The sequence below is a fragment of the Mercenaria mercenaria genome, chromosome 2 (genome assembly GCF_021730395.1).
Source record: "Mercenaria mercenaria strain notata chromosome 2, MADL_Memer_1, whole genome shotgun sequence".
In the NCBI taxonomy this organism is placed as follows: Eukaryota; Metazoa; Mollusca; class Bivalvia; order Venerida; family Veneridae; genus Mercenaria; species Mercenaria mercenaria.
The window spans coordinates 50,298,611-50,323,592 of NC_069362.1; the positions used below are offsets into that span (position 1 = coordinate 50,298,611).

Below are 24,982 nucleotides of genomic sequence, written 5' to 3' on the forward strand. Positions count from 1 at the left end.
GAAAAAGTAGGAATTTTAGGGATGCTAGACAGCCTGTAAGAATAATGCCCGTAAATTGAATAAAGGATAAAAGGCACTTTTCAATCAATTTCAGTTGAACAAAAGCAATTTGTGTGCATAACGTTACAAACCATGTATCTAACGAGTCTTTGGTGTGCATAAATACGGTAGGTACGGAAGAATGGGTATTAATGCAATCAAGACTTCCGGAATTGGAATTTCGCTAATGTAAGACAACGAACCTTCGCGAATTTAAATTTCTGACCTTCCCGTCGCGAATTCATGAATCCGCGAAATAATTCAAGGTACGGGAATTCGCGAAATAAAGATCACGCGGATATAAAGTGATTTACAGTATCTTAGATTTAGCTTTATTTTTAATTTTGCAGTTATTTTCAGGGCAAGATGAATGCATTGTTCAGTACTGCAAGGCTGATATACAGCTTCTCCACATATTTTCCCCATACTCTTGATAAAATTTGCCCACGATCTAACATAAACTGCGCCATACCGGCTCCCCCAATAACAGATCATTACTGCACCACCGGCACCGATCTAAAAAATCTAACAAGAGGGTCATGATGACCCTGGATCGCTCACCTGAGTAATATGAGCTACATGTTTCAAATGTCAAACTGATGATTTTTAGAATTTTTTTTGGAAAATTTTCCGATGTACAATAAAGTAACCCCTGGAGCGGGGCCAATTTTACCACAGGGGTCATGATCTGAACAAAATATGTAGAGGTCCACTAGGCAATGCTACATGTCAATATATATAAGCTATAGGCCTTCTGGTTTATTTTTAGAAAATTTAGAAGATTTTTCTATGTACAATCAAGTAATCCCATGGGGCGGGGTCAATTTGACCCCAAGGGTCATGATTTGAACAAATTTTGTAGAAGTCTACTAGGCAGTGCTACATGTCAAATATCTAAGATCTAGGCCTTCTGGTTTATTTTTAGAAAAATTTTGAAGATTTTCCTAGTTAAAATCATGTGACCCCATGGGGCGGGGTCAATTTGACCCCGGGAGTCATGATTTGAATAAATTTTGTAGAAGTCTACCAGGCAATGCTACAAGTCACATATCTAAGATCTAGGCCTTCCGGTTTATTTTTAGAAAAATTTTGAAGATTTTCCTATGTAAAATTAAGTGACCCCTGGGGCGGGGTCAATTTTGACCCAAGGGTCATGACTTCAACAAATTTTGTAGAGGTCCACTAGGCAATGCTACAAGTGAAATATCTAAGCTCTAAGGCCTTCTGATTTATTTTTAGAAATTTTTTGAAGATTTTCCTATGTAAAATAAAGTGACCCCTCGGGCGGGGTCAATTTTGACCCCGAGGGTCATGATTTCAACAAATTTTGTAGAGGTCCACTAGGTAATGCTACATGTGAAATATCTAAGCTCTAAACTTCCAGTTTATTTTTAGAAATTTTTTGAAGATTTTCCTATGTAAAATCAAGTGACCCCTATTTTGACCCCGGGGTCATGATTTGAACAATTTTAGTAGAGGCCCACTAGGCAACGCTACAAGTCAAATATCTAAGCTTTAGGGCTTCTGGTTTTTGAGAAGAAGATTTTTTAAGATTTCCCCCATGTAAAATCAAGTAACCCCTGGGGCGGGGTCAATTTTGACCCCGGGGTCATGATTTGAACAAATTTCCTAGAGGTCAACTAGGCAATGCTTCATACCAAATATCTAAGCTCTAGGGCTTCTGGTTTTTGAGAAGAAGATTTTTAAAGTTTTTCCTTTCGGTTGCGTTGCCATGGCAACCAGAGTTCTGCATGGAATTCAATTCTTTGAATAATTTTGAAAGGGGGCCACCCTAGGATCATTCCTGTGAAGTTTGGTGTAATTCTGCACAGTGGTTTTCAAGAAGATTTTTTTAGAATATGTTGACGGACACATGACGCACAACGGACATTGAACGGTCACAATAGCTCACCATGAGTTTTTGGCTCAGGTGAGCTAAAATAGATTAAAACCAGCATCATACCGGCATCACTAAAAATAGATAACTGTACCAGCGGCACCGATCTGAAAATCTAACAAGAGCACCGCCTTGCGGGTGCTGACGCTCATCTGATTTTTTTTTGGTGTAATAGAAATATTGTCCTACCCATGATTTTCTAAGTCTAAAAAGGGCCATCATTCTTGCAAAAAGCAGGATAGAGTTATGTTTCTTGATGTACAGTGTCCACTTATGATGGTGAAAAACTGTTGCAAGTTTTAAAGCAATTGCTTTGATAGTTTATGAGAAAAGTTGACTTAAACATAATACTCAACCAAGAAAATGATTTTCTAAGTCCAAAAGGGGCAATAATTATTGCAAAAAGCAGGATGGAGTAATGCTGCTTGCTGTACAGGGTCAGCTTATGATGGTGAACAAGTGTTGCAAGTTTCAAAGCAATAGCTTTGATAGTTTAAGAGAAAAAGTTGACCTAAACATAAAACTTAACCAAGAAATCTGATATTTTCTAAGTCCAAAAGGGGCCATAAATCTTGCAAAAAGCAGGACAGAGTTATGTTTCTTGCTGTACAGGGTCAACTTATGATGGTGAACAAGTGTTGCAAGTTTTAAAGCAATAGCTTTGATAGTTTAGGATAAAAGCTGACCTAAACATAAAACTTAACCAAGAAAACTGATTTTCTAAGTCCAAAAGGGGCAATAAATCCTGCAAAAAGCAAGATGGAGTTATGTTTCTTGATGTACAGGGTCAGCTTATGATGGTGAACAAGTATTCCAAGTTTCAAAGCAATAGCTTTGATAGTTTAGGAGAAAAGTTGACCTAAACATAAAACTTAACCAAGAAATCTGATATTTTCTAAGTACAAAAGGGGCCATAAATCTTGCAAAAAGCAAGATGGAGTTATGTTTCTTGCTATACAGGGTCAGCTTATGATGGTGAACAAGTATTCCAAGTTTCAAAGCAATAGCTTTGATAGTTTAGGAGAAAAGCTGACCTATACATAAAACTTAACCAGGCAACGCCGACGCCGACGCCGACAACCGCTCAAGTGATGACAATAACTCATCATTTTTTTTCAAAAAATCAGATGAGCTAAAAATAGATTAAAACCGGCACTTCCTAAAAATAGATCACTACCGGCACCACAGCACTGCTAAAAATAGAAACCGGGAGTATCCCAGAAAGCCATGTAAAAGCCAAACCAGCCTCATACCGGCTCCGGCACTGGCACCAGAGAGTATATAAGCAGAATGCAGCGTCACATAATGCAAACCATACTTGCCTAGTCATTACGGTCAAGTCCTCTTAAGAAGTTCACAACTGCTGAACGAAACCGGTCAGGGAAGATATCTAACCAACAAGAGAGCATGTCCTCCATGGCTCACACCCAGCCACAATATACTAGAAGCAACCCTACTTGGGTCATGGAGACTTCCTCCGCAGCAAATCCAACTACGAATCCCACCTCTGGGAGTAACTCCAGCATCGGCAACTATCTATGCAACCACACACTTGCCTCTAGCTACGCCAGCACGACAGTTACCGCAGGCACTAACAATACAGCACCACAGAACAGAGAGTGAAAGCAAAACAACTCAAAAGATGAGGATAACCTTAAACATATCCAATATTTGTATGCAGCTTTAAAAATAAGCAACATAGATCCTAAGTATATATGTAAAGTCTCAAGTCATTAAAGACTACACACCAAACGTGCAGCATAAGTATATCTAATCAAAATCATTGAAATCATGCAGAATGACCCAGAGACAGCAAATAACACAAAAATATAAGATGTAACAGGTAATACTCCTGGATCCACGAGCTTCGTCCTCTCAACCCAGTAGGGATCAATATTTACAGATAGAATGAGAATACTAAGCCATTTCATTTAATTACAGAGATAAGCTGAAAAAAGAGAAAGTGTAAAAAAACTTTAACCAAGGTGGGGACACCGGGTTGAGTAGGATAGCTCTCCTTATACTTTGTATAGTCAAGCTAAAAATAGCATCCTTTATGGTCATCTTCACATGAAGGTCCTTCATCTGTGAAACTTTCAAACATATCCTTTCAATAGTGTTTGAGGAGTTGGATACACAAGATTTTTCTCCATGTTCTATATAGCAAAAAAAATTAAACTATCAACAGGTCATAACTGCAGCAAAAATATTCACAGAAAAAAAAACTTCCTTTACAGACAACTGAATATCAAGCTTGTTCATCTATAGAAGTTTGGAACAAATCAGGCTAACAGTGTGGGAGGAGTTGGACACATTTCAGGACGTACAGACAGCCACAATGCTGTATGTCCCCTTACCCACATAAATGTGGGGGCATAAAAACTAAGCAAATCATGAAAATGTATCAATGGAATATTACGATGCATCAATGGAATATTACGAGCTGCACTTCACACCTGCATTCTTGCATTCCAGTGGTACACTAGGGTTTCATTATATTTCCAATCAGACAATTCAATCTTACGAGGTTGTTGTTCAATATTCTCATTTTTTGAGCTGTAATTTGTTTTGTTTCGATACTGAGAGCTGATACCCTTTATTCATAAGAATGATTTGACTAGCTCTAATCTAGTTGGAACAGCTCATGTGCATGTCCACCAAAAGAATGTAATTTATGTGAATCAATAACTAGATGTATCCAGTGATTTATTCCTAACTAGACCTGCATTACCTTTCAGATTCCATAGCTGTCTGTAACTCTGCAGGAGCTGTGTCAACTTTCTAACCTGGCAGCTTTCACATCTGATGTCGGAGAAAAAAAAGATGTCTCCTAAAAGTACAATGAAAATATTAGCGCACCATTGTGAGTTTATATTGTAATTCACAGTGCAATTAAGGCAATACGCATATTATAATAAGCCCTCTGAAACCACCCCTCGGTTAAATTTTGTTTTAATATTTTTTACGCCACATATACCTTGGTTTATCATAAAGAATACACCAAACTGTTTATAATAAGTAGAACAAGGCAGTCTGAAAGACAGCTAAATCCCCCGCCACTGCTATGGATAGTGAAAGGGTAAAACCTTTGATTTTAGCTGTGACCTTGACCTTGAACTGACATGGCTGACTCATGAATTCTGCACAACGTCTTGATGAGGTGATCATTTGACCAAAGTTTCATGAAAATCCTTCAAGGGGTTTAGAAGATACAGAGCTGAAACCTTTGACCTTCAGTTGTGACCTTGACCTTGAGTTGACATGGCTGACTCATGAGTTCTTGATGAGGTGATCATTTGACCCAAGTTTGATGAAAATCCTTCAAGGGATTAAGGAGATACAGAGTGGACACCAAATGGAAGGCTCAAACCTTCGACCCTTAGTTGTGACCTTGACCTTGAGCTGGCATGGTTGACTCATAATTTCTGCACATCGTTCTGATGAGGTAATCATTTGACCTAAGTTTTATAAAATTCCTTGAAGGGGTTTAGGAGATATAGAGCGGACACGAAATGGAAGGCTCAAACCTTTGACCTTCAGTTGTGACCTTGACCTTGAGCCGACATGGCTGACTCATAAGTTCTGCACATCGCCTTGATGAGGTGATCGTTTGACCCGAGTTTGATGAAAATCCTTCAAGGGGTTTAGGAGATATAGAGCGGACACAAAATGGAAGGTTCAAACCTTTGACCCTAAGTTGTGACCTTGACCTTGAGCCGGCATGACTGACTCATGGGTTCTGCACATCGTCTTGATGAGGTGATCATTTGACCCAGGTTTTATAAAATTCCTTCAAGAGGTTTAAGAGATATAGAGCGGACACAAAATGGAAGGCTCAAACCTTTGACCTTGAGTTGTGACCTTGACCTTGAGCCGGCATGGCTGACTCATGGGTTCTGCACATCGTCTTGATGAGGTGATCATTTTACCCAAGTTTTATAAAATTCCTTCAAGGGGTTTAAGAGATATAGAGCGGACACAAAATGGCAGGCTCAAACCTTTGACCTTGAGTTGTGACCTTGACCTTGAACCGACAAGGCTGACTCATGGGTTCTGCACATCGTCTTGATGAGGTGATCATTTGAACCAAGTTTCATGAAAATCCTTCAAGGGGTTTAGGAGATATGGGCCGGACATGATTTTGTTACGGACGGAAGGACGGAAAGACGGAAGGACAGACGGAAGGACGAATGCAGACCATTCCTATAATCCCTCCGCCACGGCGGGGGATTTAAAAACTTTCAAGACAGGTTATTCTTAATTGAACAGCACATTTTTCCTATAATACATAAACTTTGTCTGTTCACATTCTATTTTGTAGAAGACATTTTGTTGTTACTTTTATGGTTATTGCATGTCTGACATATTTCTCCAGGTAGTGCGGGAGTAGAAAGTGTTACAATGTACATATAAACAAGAGGGCCATTGACCTAGGCCCTTATAGCGCTCACCTGTGTACAAGGCTTCAAGTGTGTTTGTTTTAGTACAGAGTTAGGTTTCTTCTCTGTTATACTATATTATATAAATGTCATACACACTTTTGAACCTAGGGCAATTTATTTATTTATTTGGGTTTTATGGCGAACCTAGGGCAACTAGAGCTATCACTAAAGGTGATGAATGTACCCCCCACATGCACTGACACAGTACATTGCAATTTGACGCACACAAGATTGCATAATTATGTGGACTGTATGTATATAGACTGTATGTAAACAGTATAGTAACAAAAAACAAAGTCCCATAACTATGCAGAATATTTATCTAAAAGAATGTAACATGCACCATGCACAACTAGGGTTGGTACTGATCACTTCTGTGAAGTTTCATTAAATTCTGTCAAGGGGATAAGGAGAGATGGTGCGCACAAGATTGCGTCTACGGACAGACAGACAGACAGACAACCTGAAACCAGTATACCCCCCCTTACAACTCTGTTGTCGGGGGTACAATAATTTGAACAATTATGGTAGACATTACAAAGCTGATATCACACACTCTATATCGAGGCTCTATTACTGATTCAGAGAAGAAGATTTTCAATAAAAGCCTACAGTGTGTAAATGTCAGACACAGGGGCCTGGCCAATTTGTTTTACCTTAGGGCAATAATTTGGATAACTTCAAGTATAGTATACAGTGAAACATCTCTTGCTCGAGCATCGATGACTTGAGCACCCGGGCTCGCTCGAGCACTTTATTCGGTCCTGGCCGATTTCCTTCTATATTCTAAGTGAAATTACCATGTCTGGGTTGAGTATCCATAACTCAATCGATTGAGCATCACACCTGGTCCCTACGTATTAATTTACTCTTTGTTGCTTCTAGCAAACTCGAACAGAGATGTCAAAATTTTTCACACCTTCGACGGTCAGAATGCATCGGTTAATTTAAAATTTTCGCACGCCGTGAGAATTGTAAGGTCTATTCCGCAACTATCTTAAATGTTTGTTTGTCGGCATATTTGTTCTGATAATGAGCTTATTTATTGATGAAAAGTTAAAGAAAAAAAATTTTACTGATTATATATTGATCAATTACTGTTTGTTTTAGATTAAACCAACCGTGTTATTATTTAAATATTGAAGTAAGAACAATCTGAAATGTTAAATCTTTAAATGTTTCATGTGCTAAAATGAATGTGCTTTGTTTTTAACATTTTTTGTATGTCCTTATTGTTATATGATATGCTTTCATGCATGAATTTATTAAATGAAATGAATGAATGAAAATCTAATTTCTATATGCACTTGTTGATAAATAAAAATAAACAAGAGCTGTCTGATGACAGCGCGCTCGACTATTCGAAGAATTGATTGAAGAATGGGGTCAAAATATTTCCACGGATATTCAGACAAAAGAAATAGATAGATTAGACAAACAATGTTCCTGTATTACTTTGATTTCGATAAGTCTTGCACTAAATGGCAATATATGAGCCAATTTCAAAGTCCAAAAAGGGCCATAATTCAGCCAAAATAGTTATGTACTCTTGCCTACAGATGGAAATCATAATGATAAACAAGTGTTCAAAGTTTAAAAGCCATATGTCAAATAGTTTTGACAAAACATGGACTTGTATGAAAACAGAACCAATTTCAAAGTCCAAAAAGGGCCATAATTCAGCCAAAATAGATGACAGAGTTATGTTCTCTTTCCTACAGATAGAGACTATTATACTAAACAAGTGATAAAAGTTTAAAAGCCATATGTCAAACACTTTACAAAAAAAATGAACTGTTACAAAAAACTTAACCAAGATTTCTAAGTCAAAAAGGGCCATAATTCAGCCAAAATCTTTGACGGGGTTATGAACTCTTCCCTATAACTGGACATGGTGATGGTAAACAGGTGTTGAAAGTTTCAAAGGTTTATCTCAAAAGACTTTGTCAAAATATGAACTGGTACGAAATATTAACCCAGATTTCTAAGTCAAAAAGGGCCATAATTCAGCCAAAATCCTCGATGGAGTTATGTGCTCTTGCCTATAACTGGACATGGTGATGGTAAACAAGTGTTGAAAGTTTCAAAGCTTTATCTCAAAAGACTGTGTCTAAATATGAACTGGTACGAAAAACTTAACCAAGATTTCTAAGTCGAAAGGGGCCATAATTCAGCCAAAATCCCTGATGGAGTTATGTACTCTTGCCTATAACTGGCCATGGTGATGGTAAACAAGTGTTGAAAGTTTCAAAGCTTTATCTCAAAAGACTGTGTCTAAATATGAACTGGTACGAAAAACTTAACCAAGATTTCTAAGTCGAAAGGGGCCATAATTCAGCCAAAATCCCTGATGGAGTTATGTACTCTTGCCTATAACTGGCCATGGTGATGATAAACAAGTGTTAAAGGTTTCAAAGCTTTATCTTAAAAGACTTTATCAAAATATGAACTGGTACGAAAAACTTAACAATGATTTCTAAGTCAAAAGGGGCCATAATTCAGCCAAAATCCTTGATGGAGTTATGTGCTCTTGCCTATAACTGGCCATGATGATGGTAAACAAGTGTTGAAAGTTTCAAAGCTTTATCTCAAAAGACTTTGTCAAAATGTGGACTGGTACGAAAAACTTAACCAAGGTGTGACGCCGACGCCGACGCCGTGGTGAGTAGCATAGCTCTACTTATTCTTCGAATAGTCGAGCTAAAAAGTAAAAGTCGAAGTTGTTTCTTCACATGTGCCATTTACAAATTAAATATTGAAATGTCTATCGTAGATAACGTTTGTAATACGTTTTTTTGAAAATGTCATGAGTGTGTAATTATTATGCATCATCGTTTCCTCTGCAAATAATTCTGATGACATTTGGTAAAACAAACTTGATTTTTCTTCGTACAGTCTAACCTGTCTTAAGCAGCCAGCCAGGGCAAGCAGACAATTTGGCCGCTTAAGCCAGGTGACTGCTGATCGGAGGTGCAGCCAGTATATGTATTTTTTCAGACTTCTGACCAGTTCAGCCTTAAGGCCAATTTCTTTTTCAGTTTTCTAGTATTACTTTACCAGGATACATTTGATGTGCATTTGCCTTCGCAATATGAATGATCTTAGCAATCTAAAACTCAGGCGTTATCTTTTTTTACAACAAAAATTGTTACAGACAATTTTCCAATTTTAAAACAACTTTTTTGGCAATTTTCGCCATTTTGGTAAGGGAAGCTTCTCTCCACACTTACTGTCTATGCTAAAATCTAAGATTGCCGTTACGTTCTGCAAAAGATCGAGTGGTTTATATTAATCGTTCAAACATAATAAATTTCAAATAAATTTAAACGTATTTTGATGAAAGAAATCTAAAAGAAAATCACAAATATTATGCTACTAATTAGATATCGAGTATTATCTTTAACCGAGATCAAACTGTGAACAACAAAACTGACACGAGGTGACACTAATTACTGGCCACTTGATCGTAACAAAAGGGGATCACACCTGTGGTTATCAGTTTTAATTGAGAAGCTCATGTCATTTTGTCGTTCTTGTGGTGAAGTCATGCGAAACTTAGCAATCACATGTTTCTCAAAAATTGGGTATCTTCGGCGTTTATCGCCTAAAAATAATTGGTTTCAGAAGATCATGGCCGCTGAAGGGGGTCAAATAGGGCGGTCGGGAGGCAATTTCGGTGACCGCTGGCTGCGGACGGGAGGTGGCCGCTGAATAAAGTGATGAAATAGAGGAAAATTCGTCGGGGGCATCAGAAAATGACCGCTAAACAGAGGTGACCGCTGATTAAAGGTGACCGTTAGTGCAGGTTAGACTGTATATTGGTTAATGTTTGGGTCGCTCGAAACCATGGATAACTCGAGCATTTTGCTCATCCCCTTGCGACCTCGAGCGAGCGGTGTTTCACTGTACATCAAGGGAAGTGACCACGCCCCCTGGCAGCCACGTTTTTTGACGTTATAGGACTTAAGGTACGTTAGAATGGCCCCTCGACAGAGAGAAAATGGACTATTTGTGTACTATATACACGCGAAACCCGTTATAACGCTACTCGATATACCGCGGTCCCCTTTATAACGCGATAGACTCTTGGACCCGGAATTTTCGGGAGTAAAAAAAAAAAAGAGTCGCGGATGTTATTTAATTTGATCATAACCAGCGTTAAAACTACATGTACCTTTGTACTTTATCACCTTTGCCATGACAACTGTGACAAAAATCAATAATTGTCTGCTAGCTTACTTGTTTGCGTATCGCCTTTGTTAAAGTTTGAATACATGTTGACATGTGACAATTAGGCAATCAGTACCGTGTCAAAATTAGATTGTTTCCATAACAAGCGTGTAAGCGGTCAGTCAACTATCAAACCGTTAAGTTTGCACCAATTAGCGGATGACATGAATACTTGAGTGAATAAAAATCAAACAACTGGCCCAGTTTTGTAATAAAATGCAGCCGTTTTTCGTAATCATCACACTCAGTTCATCAGAATTAACGAAGATTCGACGCACTGAAAGCCATATTGAGAATGTTCTCCCTTTTTAATATCGTATATTAACGACGGTGATTTAACAATTTTCTATCTTATTTATCGATTTTCTTCATGTATTCAAAATTAAATTTTTTAAGACTGTCCGCGTTCTTCTTTTAGTTACATAAACCCCCAGTGCAACTGCATTGCATATGTAATTCTCACGACCGTGCACTCCTCACACAGCGTTATATGTTTACTTCCGGGATACACAATTCCAACTTTCTTTTAGAATCACGACAAAATGAGAAGATGACACAGCATTATAATTCTTTTAATGTATTTTTCAGTAGCATAGGTAAATAAATGTCCCCTTTATACGATTCTTATTTCTTATTTACATAAAAAAGCATCCAAAATACGCCTAAAACATTACCGGTGGGTGGGGTATTGCATATACCGCTGATACGATCAACCCGCGTTATAAATTTAACCCCGCTAGATCCGCGGGTCTCGAACCTTGGACCCTGACGACAGCGTTATAACGGGGTCCCAGTGTATGTTAATAATTGCAAAGAGCCTAAAATTCTGTCTTCCTATAATAATCTCAACAAGAGGGCCAAGATGGCCCTAGGTCGCTCACCTGTGTAACACACCATAACAGTGTAAACATGTTTTACCTAGTGATTACATGAAAACAAATATTCTGACCAATTTTCAGTAGGACTGGACCAAAACATGTGGCATCTTGAGTGTAAACAGCATTTTCTTTGATTTGACCTAGTGACATCGATTTTTACCTCAAATGACCCAGATACGAACTTGTCCAAGACTACATGATAACTAACATTTTAATAACAAGAGCTGTCCGTAAGACAGCCAAGCTCGACTATTCGAAATTGTCACAGAAGCAGGAAATTATTACCCAAAATGTTAAATATCAAAAGAGTTTTAAGTTCGAAACGGGACATAATTTGACTAAAATGCATATCAGAGTTATGGGACTTGATGCTATCAACTAGTTTAATAACCCCGAAGAAACATGTTAAGTTTCAATTCCATATCTGCATTAGTTTTGGAGATAGTAACTTGCATGTAAAACTTTAACCAGAATTTTCTAAGTCCAAAAGGGGGCATAATTTGCTCAAAATACATGTTAAGAGTTATGGAACTTGACCCAGTGAGGTTGGTAACTGACCTAGAAAAAGAATAAATAAGTTTCAAAGCTATATGCCTTTTGGTAATAGCTGTATGTACTTGCACGCAAAACTTTAACCAGGATTTTCTAAGTCCAAAAGGGGGCATAATTTGCCCAAAATATAAGTCAGAGTTATGGGACTTGATTCTATCAACTAGTTTTATAACCCCGAAGACACATGTGAAGTTTCAATTTAATATCTGCATTAGTTTTGGAGATAGTAACTTGCATGTAAAACTTTAACCAGGATTTTCTAAGTCCAAAAGGGGGCATAATTTGCTCAAAATACATGTCAGAGTTATGGGACTTGGCCCAGTGAGGTAGGTAATTGATCTAGAAAAAGAAAAAATAAGTTTCAAATCAATATGCCTTTTAGTAATAGCTGTATGTACTTGCACGCAAAACTTTAACCAGAATTTTCTAAGTCCAAAAGGGGGCATAATTTGGCCAAAATACATGTCAGAGTTATGGGACTTGACCCAGTGAGGTAGGTAATTGATCTAGAAAAAGAAAAAATAAGTTTCAAATCTATATGCCTTTTAGTAATAGCTGTATGTACTTGCACGCAAAACTTTAACCAAAATTTTCTAAGTACAAAAGGGGGCATAATTTGGCCAAAATGAAGGTCAGAGTTATGGGACTTGGTGCTATCAACTAGTTTTATAACCCCGAAGACACATGTGAAGTTTCAATTCAATATCTGCATTAGTTTTGGAGATAGTAACTTGCATGTAAAACTTTAACCTGAATTTTCTAAGTCCAAAAGGGGGCATAATTTGCTCAAAATACATGTTAGAGTTATGGAACTTGACCCAGTGAGGTTGGTAATTGACCTAGAAAAAGAATAAATAAGTTTCAAAGCTATATGCCTTTAAATGATAGCTGTATGTACTTGCATGCAAAAACTTAACCAAGGTGTGACGCCGACGCCAGGGTGAGTAGAATAGCTAGACTATTCTTCGAATAGTCGAGCTAAAAATTTATGAAGATAGAATAAACTAGAGTTGTCACAGGAGTGACGAATTATACCCCCACAATATGGCGTTGTCACAGAATTAAGCCAATGTCAAAGCCGAACTTGCTTGACCTTTGACCTACTGACCACAAAATTGATAGAGGTCATCTGCTAGTCATGGTCAACCTCCCTATGATGTTTTGTGATCTTCCGCCCAAGCGTTCTCAAGTTATTGTCCATAAAAGGTTTAAATGACCTTTGACCTTTGGAACTCAAAATCAATAAGAGTCACCTTGCTTGACATGACCAACCTCCAGATTAAGTTTCCTGATCCTAGTCCCAAGCATTCTCAAGTTATTGTCCAAAAACTGTTTATATGTTCCGGGTCACTGTGACCTTGACCTGTCACCTACTGACATCAAAATCATTAGAGGTCATCTGCTAATCATAACCAACCACCCTATCAATTTTCATGATCCTAGGCCCAAGCATTCTCAAGTTATCATCCGGAAACCGTTTAACTGTTCAGTCACTGTGACCTTGACCTGTGTCTTACTGACCTCAAAGTAGAACTTGACCTGTATTTAATGATGTTACACCTGTTTACCAAAATTTATGATCCTAGGCCCAAGCGTTTCTCAAGTTATCATCCGGAAACCATTTAACTGTTCCGAGTCACTGTGACCTTGACCTTTGACCTACAGATCTCAAAGTCAAACTTGACCTGCATTTAATGATGTTACACCTGTGTACTAAAATTTATGATCCTAGACCCAAGCGTTCTCAAGTTATCATCCGGAAACTGTTTAACTGTTCAGGGTCACTGTGACCTTGACCTTTGACCTACTGACCCCAAATTCAAACCTGACCTGACCTAATTCAAGGGCCATAATTCTGAAGTGCCTCGGCCGATTTTGCTAGATATTGAACTTGGCAAACGTCTTATTGGCAAACACATTTTGCTCACTTTTGGTATAGATCGGATGAGAACTGTTCAAGTAAGGGCGCAGACAAGAGTAAAAGGGCCAATTTTCCATAATTCAGGGGCCATAATTCTGAAGTGCCTGGGACAATTGGCTTGTTATCGAACTTGGCCAAGGACTTAATGGTTAACACATTTTGTTTAGTTTGGTGAAGATCGGATGAGAACTCTTCAACTTTGAGCGCAGACAAGATTTGTGACAGACGGACACACACACACACAGATGGACAGCAGTAAATAAATATATCTCCCACACCACTATGTGGTGGGAGACTGAAGCTGAAACTGAAACTGAATAATTTGATTAAACACCTATATTTATACAATGATATATTCAATGGTGTTATACATAATAATGATAATAATAGTTATTATAATAATATTACTAATGACAATAATAATAATAACAGCCTTATTGTAATAAACAGTCCTGATCGCACCCCTCCACTTGAGGTCATTTTACCCCTATTGCCAATACCAGTACTTAAAGCATCTGGTACGCCCAGACGGGCTGCATATAGAGGTTCAAACCCCCTGGTTAATGGTGCCATCATATACTATTTAAGAAAGAAATACTACACACTTCCCTACCCATAGAGCCTTACCAACAAGTGCATTTAACTGTTCCCTGTGACCTTGACCTTTGACCTACAGACCTCAAAGTCGAACTTGACCTGCATTTCATGATGTTACACCTGTGCACCAAAATTTATGAACCTAGGCCCAAGCGTTCTCAAGTTATCGTCCGGAAACCGTTTAACTGTTCAGGGTCACTGTGACCTTGACCTTTGACCTACTGACCCCAAATTCGAACTTGACTTGTATTTTCTTATGATACACCTGTGTACCAAAAATTATTTAAATTGGTCAAGCCTTTCTTGAGTTATCATCCGGAAACCATGCAAAACCAACCGACCGACCGACTGCCAAGCTCACTCCTACATATCCCCCCAAACTTCGTTTTGTGGGGGTATAAATATTATCAGTCTAACTTTAACATAAAACATACGAGGAAAAGTAAGTATAATAGCTTACCGGTAGGAAGACAGCATTGATAAAATCGTTACATCCATCTACAGGTGTCAACAGTTTTGGCCGGAACCTGTCGGCGGGAAGAATGTTCTTGAACCGACTTTTCTGAATGTTGGTTGAATCTGTCGCTGCCTTACACTCATCCCGTTCTATCATTGGCGACAACTTTTCTAGGGTCTGAAATAAGAAATATCACTGTATGTTTGTATTGGTTCTAAGCCACTGTTACTACTGTTTAAGTAATGAAACAGCAGCTGAATGGTCTTGACAGTGTTCTGGACTTTTAACATGCAGTAATTTGTTTGTGCAAGGCAGCATACAGAAAGCAGACATTTTTGACATTGAAATTACCGCTTATGTCCCACTGTTATATTTCATAACACATAATAAATCTAATATTCTTGTGGGATGGTAATGAGAAAACACATTTTATGTTGTGTTGGTAACTTACATCAAACTGGTCCTCTAACAGGGTGGAAGATGTTTCAGGTTTTAGAGTGCACATTTCTTCGTACACTTCTGAGAATGTGGAGTTTGGAATGGTTGTTTCCCCTGACAACAGGGCATCTAGCACGGCATCATACACAAAACTGTACTGTTGCTACAAATAGAGGAAATTAAAAATTACTACTGATACAGTCAGTTGTCAAAGTGATAAAATATCTTTAGATTTTTTTTAAGTTTCTTAATCCTTTGTTCTAAACAAGATTATCAGCTATACGTAAACAGCATACTGGCTTGCGAGTAGTCCCCAGACACGCTCCCGCAACACTCTATTTTCGTGATTTGTCTACTTATTTTTGTGCCTAATCATACAGATGCTTGTTTTGGAGAAGTTTATCAAGTTCATTGTTTTCACAGGTAGTCATTTGGGTATAATTATTGTGGAAATCCTACCGCATGGTTACTTGTTTACATTTTCACTAGTGGGGCTTCCGTTTTTGATGTGCATGTGCAAGAGAGGCTTCTCTGGAGGGTTTTAAAATTAAGGCTACATGTCTTTACTTCAAGACAAGCAGACAATATATACACTTTCAACAAGAAAACTTATTTTCTTTGTGACAACGATACTAATTTCCCAAAATATTAAAGAGGTGTCCAGATATCTGTAACTTAAGCATAATTATTCTGTTTTCTGTTATCGCAATTTCCGTGTGGCTGGGACAAATAAATATGACGCAAACTTGTTATCTTTTTACAGTTATATAAAATATCATTTGTCTTTTTCATAATTCCAGCTCATATGGGCAGTTCCCGATATATATATTCATGAAAAACTGGTGTCCGGGCACTACTATCGAGCATGTTAAAATTTGACATTCTACAGACCCCTTTTCGGGCCTCGCTAATCCCCCGCGAACGTGACGTCATTTCACAGGAAAAAAACATAAACTGGTAATATCGGAGCTTAGGTATGTATATATGTTAATTGTTTTTATTCTTGATATTTTTTAAGCTTTTGATGACGAAATATATGCAATTTCTGTCCGGGGACTACTCGCGTGCCAGTATCTGCTGTGGAAAGATTGTATTTTCATATATTAACAAAATTTTGAAGGTAATTTCTGTTCAGTTCTACTATCATTGTGCAAGAAAAAAATCTTTTAATACTTTGAAATCATTTAATTTATTGGCACAAAATTGTGTGGTTACTATGGCATAATGACTATTGTAAATACTATATGGGTGTTTTTATTTTTATTCACTACAACAACTAACATAGCCCCAAAAATCCTTGTAAAGTTACTTGATAAACTGTAGTACATAAATTATGTTAGGTAGGCACACAAAATAGCCATGTATGTATCATGTTAGGTAAGTATGTAACATACCCATGTTTGTATCATATTTACTCTGTTACTTCTCATCAGTTGAGCACATTGCACAAGATCTATAACTCCCTCAGCTTTAGCTTGTTGTAGCAAATAGTCAACCGCAATATACGTGCCACTACGGCCTATACCAGCACTGAATGTAAAGTTTTGTATTGGTACTAATTATTAAAGTATCATAAAAATATATTGACATAATCAATCTAAAAAACCAGTAGATCTCTAATTGCAGTTTGGTGCAAATAACTTTTTTTTGCTAATAAACAGTATCTGCCAAGTAGATTTGCATACAGTTTAGCAAGATCAAAAATTGTGTTAGTACATTTAACATATAGCCAAAGTTAATGACATGAAGCTCTGTTGGACATAAAAACACGATTTAAAGCTAATCCTAAAGACCTTTCTTCCAAAGGACTCAGCCTTGCTATAACAGAGTAGATACATTTTTATCATCTCCTAAAATGTTTCTATTTTGCAGTTAGAGCGGTCTGGACAGACACCGGCAACATGCAGTACAACAACTATATAAATTAACAAGAGGGCCAAGATGGCCCTAGGTCGCTCACCTGAGAAACACACCATAACACACCATAAGTGTAAACATTTTTGACCTAATGATTTCATGGAAAAAAATATTCTGACCAATTATCATTAAAATTGGAGCAAAAAATCTTGAGTATAAATAAGTATTTTCTTTGATTTGACCTAGTAACCTAGTTTTTGACCCCAGACTACCAATATTCGAACTTGACCGAGATTTCATCAACCAACCATTCTGACCAAATTTTATGAAATCCAGTGTAAAATGCAGTCCCTATTGCATACACAAGGTTTTTTTGCTTCATACCAAATATCTAAGCTCTAGGGCATCTGGTTTTTGAGAAGAAGATTTTTAAAGTTTTTCCTTTCGGTTGCCATGGCAACCAGAGTTCTGCATGGAATTCAATTCTTTGAACAGTTTTGAAAGGGGGCCACCCAAGGATCATTCCTGTGAAGTTTGGTGTAATTCTGCCCAGTGGTTTTCAAGAAGAAGATTTTTTTAGAAATTGTTGATGCACGATGCACAACGGACACGGATTCAATATCTGCATTAGTTTTGGAGATAGTAACTTGCATGTAAAACTTTAACCAGAATTTTCTAAGTCCAAAAGGGGGCATAATTTGCTCAAAATACATGTCAGAGTTATGGAACTTGACCAAGTGAGGTTGGTAATTGACCTAGAAAAAGAAAAAATAAGTTTCAAAGCAATATGCCTTTAATTGATAGCTGTATGTACTTGCATGCAAAAACTTAACCAAGGTGTGACGCCGACGCCAACGCCAGGGTGAGTAGAATAGCTAGACTATTCTTTGAATAGTCGAGCTAAAAATTTAAGAACTATCACCTGCTGTTTTCGCATGATAAACAGTTATCAAAAATTTAAAACAATGCTGCGAAATCTCTGAAATACAGTGTCTTAAGATTTCTTTTGAATGTGTCAAGTGATTTACTTTTGCGTAGTTCTAACGGCAGTTCATTCCAAAGTTTTGGACCAATAGTACAGAAACTTCTGTCATTGAATGTTTTGCACTTGTTGTATGGAACAACATAACGACACTCAGAATTTTCAGATGATCTCAAACCTTGTCTTCTAGGATTATACTCTGTAAGCAATTCTGTTAAGTTCAGAGGTGCTCTGCCAGTGTGACTGCTATACATGAAAGAGAGTTTCTTGAACTCAATTCTTGCTTTCACCGGCAAACAATGTAAGTGGTACAATGCTTGTTTAGAACTGTCAAATTTCCTCCTGTTAAGGACAAGTTTTGCGCACGTGTTTTGAATACGTTGCATCTTGCGCACCTCAAAGTTAGCTACACCATATAGTATGACATTGCAATAATCCAGATGTGAAATAACTAGAGACAAAATTAAAATTTCAGTGGCTGCTTTTAAGTATTTTCAGGTGTTCTTAATTCATATGTAATTCAACATGGCTGTAGGACATCTGCAATTTATATTATCTTTAAAGTTCAATGTTTCATCAAGAAATGCACCGAGATATCTAACTGTACTTTCATGTTTGACATCATCACCAGCAATGTTAATGGAATTTGTAAAACATTTGTTCAATTTAGGTCTGCTGCCAAACATAATTAATTCAGTTTTGGAAGTGTACATTTTCAGTTTGTTTCTATTCACCCAGTCATTTCAACAGTATATTTTTCATTGCATCGCTAGCCTTTTTCTACATACCTCTATATTTTCATGATGCATGGGTGCGTTGTAATTTCCTTTGCCATGACAACACATAACATTTTTTATAAACTAGAATGTGTCTGTAGGACACAGGGTGTGCCCCCACTGGTACATTTGTCACAAATAAGGGGAAATAATTCAAATGTTTGCAGTCTAAATGGGGTATAGTCTCAACAAACATTTTATGAAAAGGATTAATTATTCCAGGCCATATACATTTTGAGCTACGAGCATCACAAACAAAAAATCCACTATTTTGGCTATTTCAAGGGCCAATAACTCTGTAATAAATGCAAAGATTCTCAGGAAGAATGCCAAGTGTGCAAGGACACATCATGATAAAGACTCAAGCAAAGTTTCATGAATTTACATCAAATACTTTTTGAGCTAGGCACATAATTAGGTGAAAATGTGCATTTTTATACTATTTCAGGGGCCATATGGTATGATTTGATTTCCCTTTGATAACTGTATTGCAATATAATTGATTGTAGTTTCTGTATGAACATAAGAAACAAGAGGGCCATGATGGCCCTATATCGCTCACCTGGTTAAATGGTTGCTATGAAGATTTGCATTAAAGCTTGACCCCGGGGTCATGATTTGAACAAACTTGGTAGAGATCCACTAGGCAATGCTACACACCAAATATCTAAGCTCTAGGCCTTCTAGTTTATTTCTAGACATTTTTTGGAAGATTTTCCTATGAACAATCAAGTTAGGGCTGGGCCATTTTGACGCCGGGAGTCATGATTTGAATAAATCTTGTAGAGGTCCTCTAGGCAATGCTACATGTCGAATATCTAAGCTCTAGGCCTTCTGGTTTATTTGTTGAAATTGTTTGAAGATTTTCCCATGTACAATTAAGTTACCGCTGGGGCGGGGGTCAATTTTACCCCGGGGGTCATGATTTGAACAAACTTTGTAGAAGTCTACTAGGCAATGTTACATATCAAATATCTAAGATCTAGGCCTTCTGGTTTATTTTTAGCAAATTTATGAAGATTTCCCTATGTACAATCAAGTAACCCCTGGGGCGGGGTCAATTTGACCCTGGGGGGGGGGGGGTCAAAATTTGAATAAATTTTGTAGAGGTCCACTAGGCAATGCTACATGTCAAATATCTAAGCTCTAGGCCTTCTGGGGTTTTTTTAGAAAATTTTGAAGATTTTTCTATGTACAATCAAGTAACCCCATGGAATTTGACCCCAGGTGTCATGATTTGAACAAATTTTGTAGAAGTCTAATAGGCAATGCTAAATGTCAAATATCTAAGATCTCGACCTTCTGGTTTATTTTTATGAACTTTTTGGAGATTTTCCTATGTAAAATCAAGTGACCCCTGGGGCGGGGTCAATTTTGACCCCAGGGGTCATAATTTGAACAAATTTTGTAGGGGTCCACTAGGCAATGCTACATATTAACAAGAGCTGTCGGATGACAGCGCGCTCGACTATTCGAAAAATTAACTGAAGAATGGGGTCAAAATATTACCATAGATTTTCAGAAAAAAGAAATAATGGATTAAACACAAAAATGTTCCTGTACTTGTGAATTTTGATAAGTCTTGTACTAAATGGCAATGTGTGACCATGATGTTAGGCAAAATATGGACTTGTATGAAAAATTTAACCAATTTCTAAGTCCAAAAAGGGCCATAATTCAGTCAAAAAAGTTGACAGAGCATACATGTCAAGTTCCGTGGACAATTTTCCAGGATATTTCAGTTGAAAATCCAGGATATTTGATGAAAATCCAGGAGATTTTTTCGTTGAACGTTTCTTAGGAAATTTTTGGTTGAATATAATACTATTTAACAGATTAGGTCCGATTTGGGCAATGTTTTTAGGTGCTTAAGTTGCTCTATAATGCATTTTAACCTCTATCATGTTGAATACGATTGATTCTGCATTTGCAACCAGTGTAAATTGTTCATGCAGTCTGATCATGACCTGCACTGTTTGCCATTTATCAGTCAGTATCTTTTTTGTAAGCATCCATTTTAACAGTTACCAGTACAGTCCAAAATGAAAATTTTAGAAATTCTGCAATGTAAACAAAAACAAAAAACATATAGGTATATAGTAACTTTATTTAGTTATTACACTTTACAGTATTCTTTGAGCAGAGGAATAGGAATTTGGATGAAATTTTATACTACTGGCGAGTTTCTAACCTGCAGGGTTTTTTTTTGGTTTTTTTACATTCTTAGATTTTTTGCAAATGAGCAAAAGCTAACATAGATTGGAAATAAATCTATTTCACCATTTTTAATCTACACTGAAAAATGCTTTTTACTCATCAAAATGAAATACAAAATCATAGCAGTGTTAAAAGAATATTAAAACCTATCTCTAGTTGTTTTCTCAATTATGCCATCAGTGGTAATGATTGCCATCACTCCAATAAAGGTCGGCTCTTTAATCTATTCAGATGTATCCCTAAATATATCTTTTCACACTTAAATCTTCAATAAACAAGGTCCTGTCTTATCATCATATTACGTCAGTATCACCACTCGCCAATTAACACAATCTAAAAATAGCACAGTACACACCTGTTTGCAGAATGTCCCCAAACAAAAAAATAATTTAACAAACAACTAATTCTATATCAATTCTATACTAATTCTATACTGTTTAGTATACTATTACAGTATAGAATTAGTATAGCATTGTATTGTATACTATTTGACCGTCAATAGTATACTCTCTCATAAACAATGGCGGGTATACCATTAGTATACTATTATACATTGTACCCTGCTTGTGTATATCATTAGTATACCATTATACCTTGTAAAATATTGAGTATACCATTAGTATACCATTATACTTTATCCTGCAAGACTTTAGAAGAATCAGATCTTTTTCATACATATATATCCCTGGTAGATTATGTCACCGGAACAATTGTAGGAATAAACAATTAGTTTTGGTCATCTCTGCTTTGTTTTATTACAGACAGAAATTTACAGCCTTCTGTAACTAAGGGGTTGCTAGGATATTTATTATTAATGTGGGGTCTGAGTGCATTCTCTTATAAGTTTTATCAGGATTAAGATGTTAAACTGTGGTGATTCAAATGGATTTTAAAGAAAATTCATGCAGGTTTGATTTGTTATCTTTTTTAAAATTATTATTATTAATCTTCTAATTAAATGTGATCTATCACATCATGCAACGGTTTTTGTTGTTGTTTTAGATTCATGCATCTTTTTTATTTCCTTACAGCAGTAAATTTTGGAAACATTTACAGCAATGACATTTTCATAAGATATTTTTTCAATCAAAGAAGTATAAAACACATGTTTTAATATTAACTATGTTTAAATATACAAGCTGCAGATCTCGAAATCTGACACCAGCTGGCGTCGAGGTAAATACCCCGGATACCTGTAGGCTGTAGCCTAAACCTGGGAAGAAGATTGTTCCAGCCGAAACATTTTCATGTAAAATCATCAAACTACTCTAAATCAAAACAAAATATTCATGTTTGAAAGGCTAATGAAATTATTTACAATATGTATTTTATTTGTTCTTTTATTGCCATGTTACCGGATTTATAATCTTGTTATCCAACAGCAAATTGCGAGTACACATGTACACTTGCAGAATGACTGGTAATAAAGTATAAACAATCGAGCTATAAATGTTAATGACCTCTTATCCAATCAGAAAGGGGGAATTTGAATGCCTTATAACTTGTGGCAATACGATACTTCCACGCAAAGAAGTAGTCCCCCTAAGTGTCACCTGTTTTTCTAAAAAATACGAAATTTTCAGACAAGCCTCACATATCAATGCAAAATATACTTTCTTAACTTTAATTTAGTTCAAAACTTTTGTTTTGGAAACACTATTTACCGGGTCGCATCTGTTTCTGAAAATAACAACTTTCGGAAAAACCCAAAGGTCGCGCATGTTTTCAGGTCGGCCGCCATTTTGAAATTTGTGAAAACAAGAGGATACACAATATCGTCAAAAATCAATATAACTGTTGATTCAAAAGCATGGAAACGATTAAAATGAAATGATTGTTTAATCATAACATGTGGTGAGTGTTTGAAGTTATTTATTATCATTCAGAATTAAAAACCTTAGCAAGAAGTTTACAAATCTTTTGTAGCTTAACAGAGGGTACGAAAGATCGAAAATTATTACAGCGCCGGTAGCAAAAAGAAAACGAGTTATTCTTTAGTTTAAACACAACTATTTGACTTCAATTCAAAGTATTATTACATATTATATGTAACAATATATCATTTCTTTCGTCTGTATGCGAAATAATTAGCTACACTGCCCAATATTAGTCCGAAACATTTGATGGTTTCGTCCCCTACGGATTCGTACTTAGAGGATTGCTTTTAGATTTGAATTTACAAAGGTAAACGATTGTTCAATAGAAGTTTTTGTATGTAGTTTTGATTGATATTTTTAACTTGTTCATCGTTTAATATGTTACAACTTATGTAAAATAAAATCAGGAAAGTAGATTCCTCGGAAGCACCGTGAACAATGCAAACTGAAAATTGCAGACTGGGTTGTATTATTTTCTATCATCTGATCAAATAAAATAGCTAAGTCATAGCCCAAACTGATTATTTTTAGCAAATTTTGAAATTTCCAATGTACAATCAATAACCCCTTGGGGCGTGGCCAATTGCCCGGGGTCAAGATCTGAACAAATTTTGTAAAAGGTCTACTAGGAAATTTGCTACAAATGTCAAATATCTAAGACTCTAGGCCTTCTGGTTTATTTTTAGAAAATTTTAAAGATTTTTTATGTACAATCAAGTAACCCCTCGGCTGGGCATTTGCCCTGGGGGTCAAGATTTGAATAAATTTTGTAGAAGTCTACTAGGCAATGCTACATGTCAAATATCTAAGATCTAGGCCTTCTGGTTTATTTTAAGAAAATTTTGAAGATTTTTCCTATGTACAATCAAGTGACCCCTGGGGCGGGGCAATTTGACACCGGGGGTCATGAATTGAAAAAATTTTGTAAAAGTCTACTAGGCAATGCTACATTCAAATATCTAAGTCTAGGCCTTCTGGTTTATTTTAAAGAAAATTTTGAAGATTTTCTATTACAAATCAAGTAACCCCTGGGATGGGGCCAATTTTGACACACCGGGGGTCATGATTTGAACAAATTTTGTAGAGGTCTACTAGGCAATGCTACATGTCAAAATCTAAGCTCTAGGCCTTCTGGTTTATTTTTAGAAAATTATGAAGATTTACTATGACAATCAAGTAACCCCATGGGATGGGGCAATTGACCAGGGGTCATGATGACATTATGAGAGGTACTGAGGCATGCTACTGTCAAACATCTAAGCTCAGGCCGGGGTTAGAAATTGGGGTTGGGTGGAGGGACATGGAAGTACGCGATGGGATGGGGTCAATGCCGGGGGGGGGGGGGGGGGGGGGGGGGGGGGGGGGGGGGGGGGGGGGGGGGGGGGGGGGGGGGGATGATTTGAAAAAAAATTGTAGAAGTCTATTAGGCAATGCTACATGTCAAATATCTAAGATCTAGGCTTTCTGGTTTATTTTGAGAAATTTTTTGAAGATTTCCCTAAATAAAATCAAGTGAACCCTGGGGCGGGGTCAATTTTAAACCTGGGGTCATGATTTGAACAAATTTTGCAGAGGTTCACTAGGCAATGCTACATGTCAAATATCTAAGCTCTAGGCCTTCTGGTTTATTTTTTTTATTTTTTTGAAGATTTTCCTATAGAAATCTATGTAAAATCAAGTGACCCCTGGGGCGGGGTCGATTTCGACCCCAGGATCATGATTTGAACAACTTGAGTAGAGGTCCACTAGGCAATGCTACATGTCAAGCAACCAAGCTCTAGGGCTTCTGGTTTCTGAGAAGAAGATTTTCCTATGTAAAATC

The 24,982-nt window shown here is 37.0% G+C and overlaps 2 protein-coding genes across 2 annotated transcripts in view; one reads left to right on the forward strand and one right to left on the reverse strand.

Moving 5' to 3' along the window:
- LOC128555113 (target of rapamycin complex subunit lst8-like) overlaps positions 1 to 24,982 on the forward strand; it is a 494,046-nt gene that overhangs the window by 316,054 nt on the left and 153,010 nt on the right. The gene's annotated exons all lie outside the window — the stretch shown is intronic.
- Positions 4,710 to 23,024, reverse strand: LOC128549258 (receptor-type tyrosine-protein phosphatase U-like). The gene is made up of 5 exons (XM_053525797.1): positions 22,948 to 23,024; positions 16,846 to 16,981; positions 15,465 to 15,614; positions 15,017 to 15,190; positions 4,710 to 4,766 (listed from the first exon to the last, which is right to left on the reverse strand). The coding sequence occupies exons 1-5, from the start codon at positions 23,022 to 23,024 to the stop codon at positions 4,710 to 4,712; spliced, it is 594 nt and encodes a 197-aa protein (XP_053381772.1).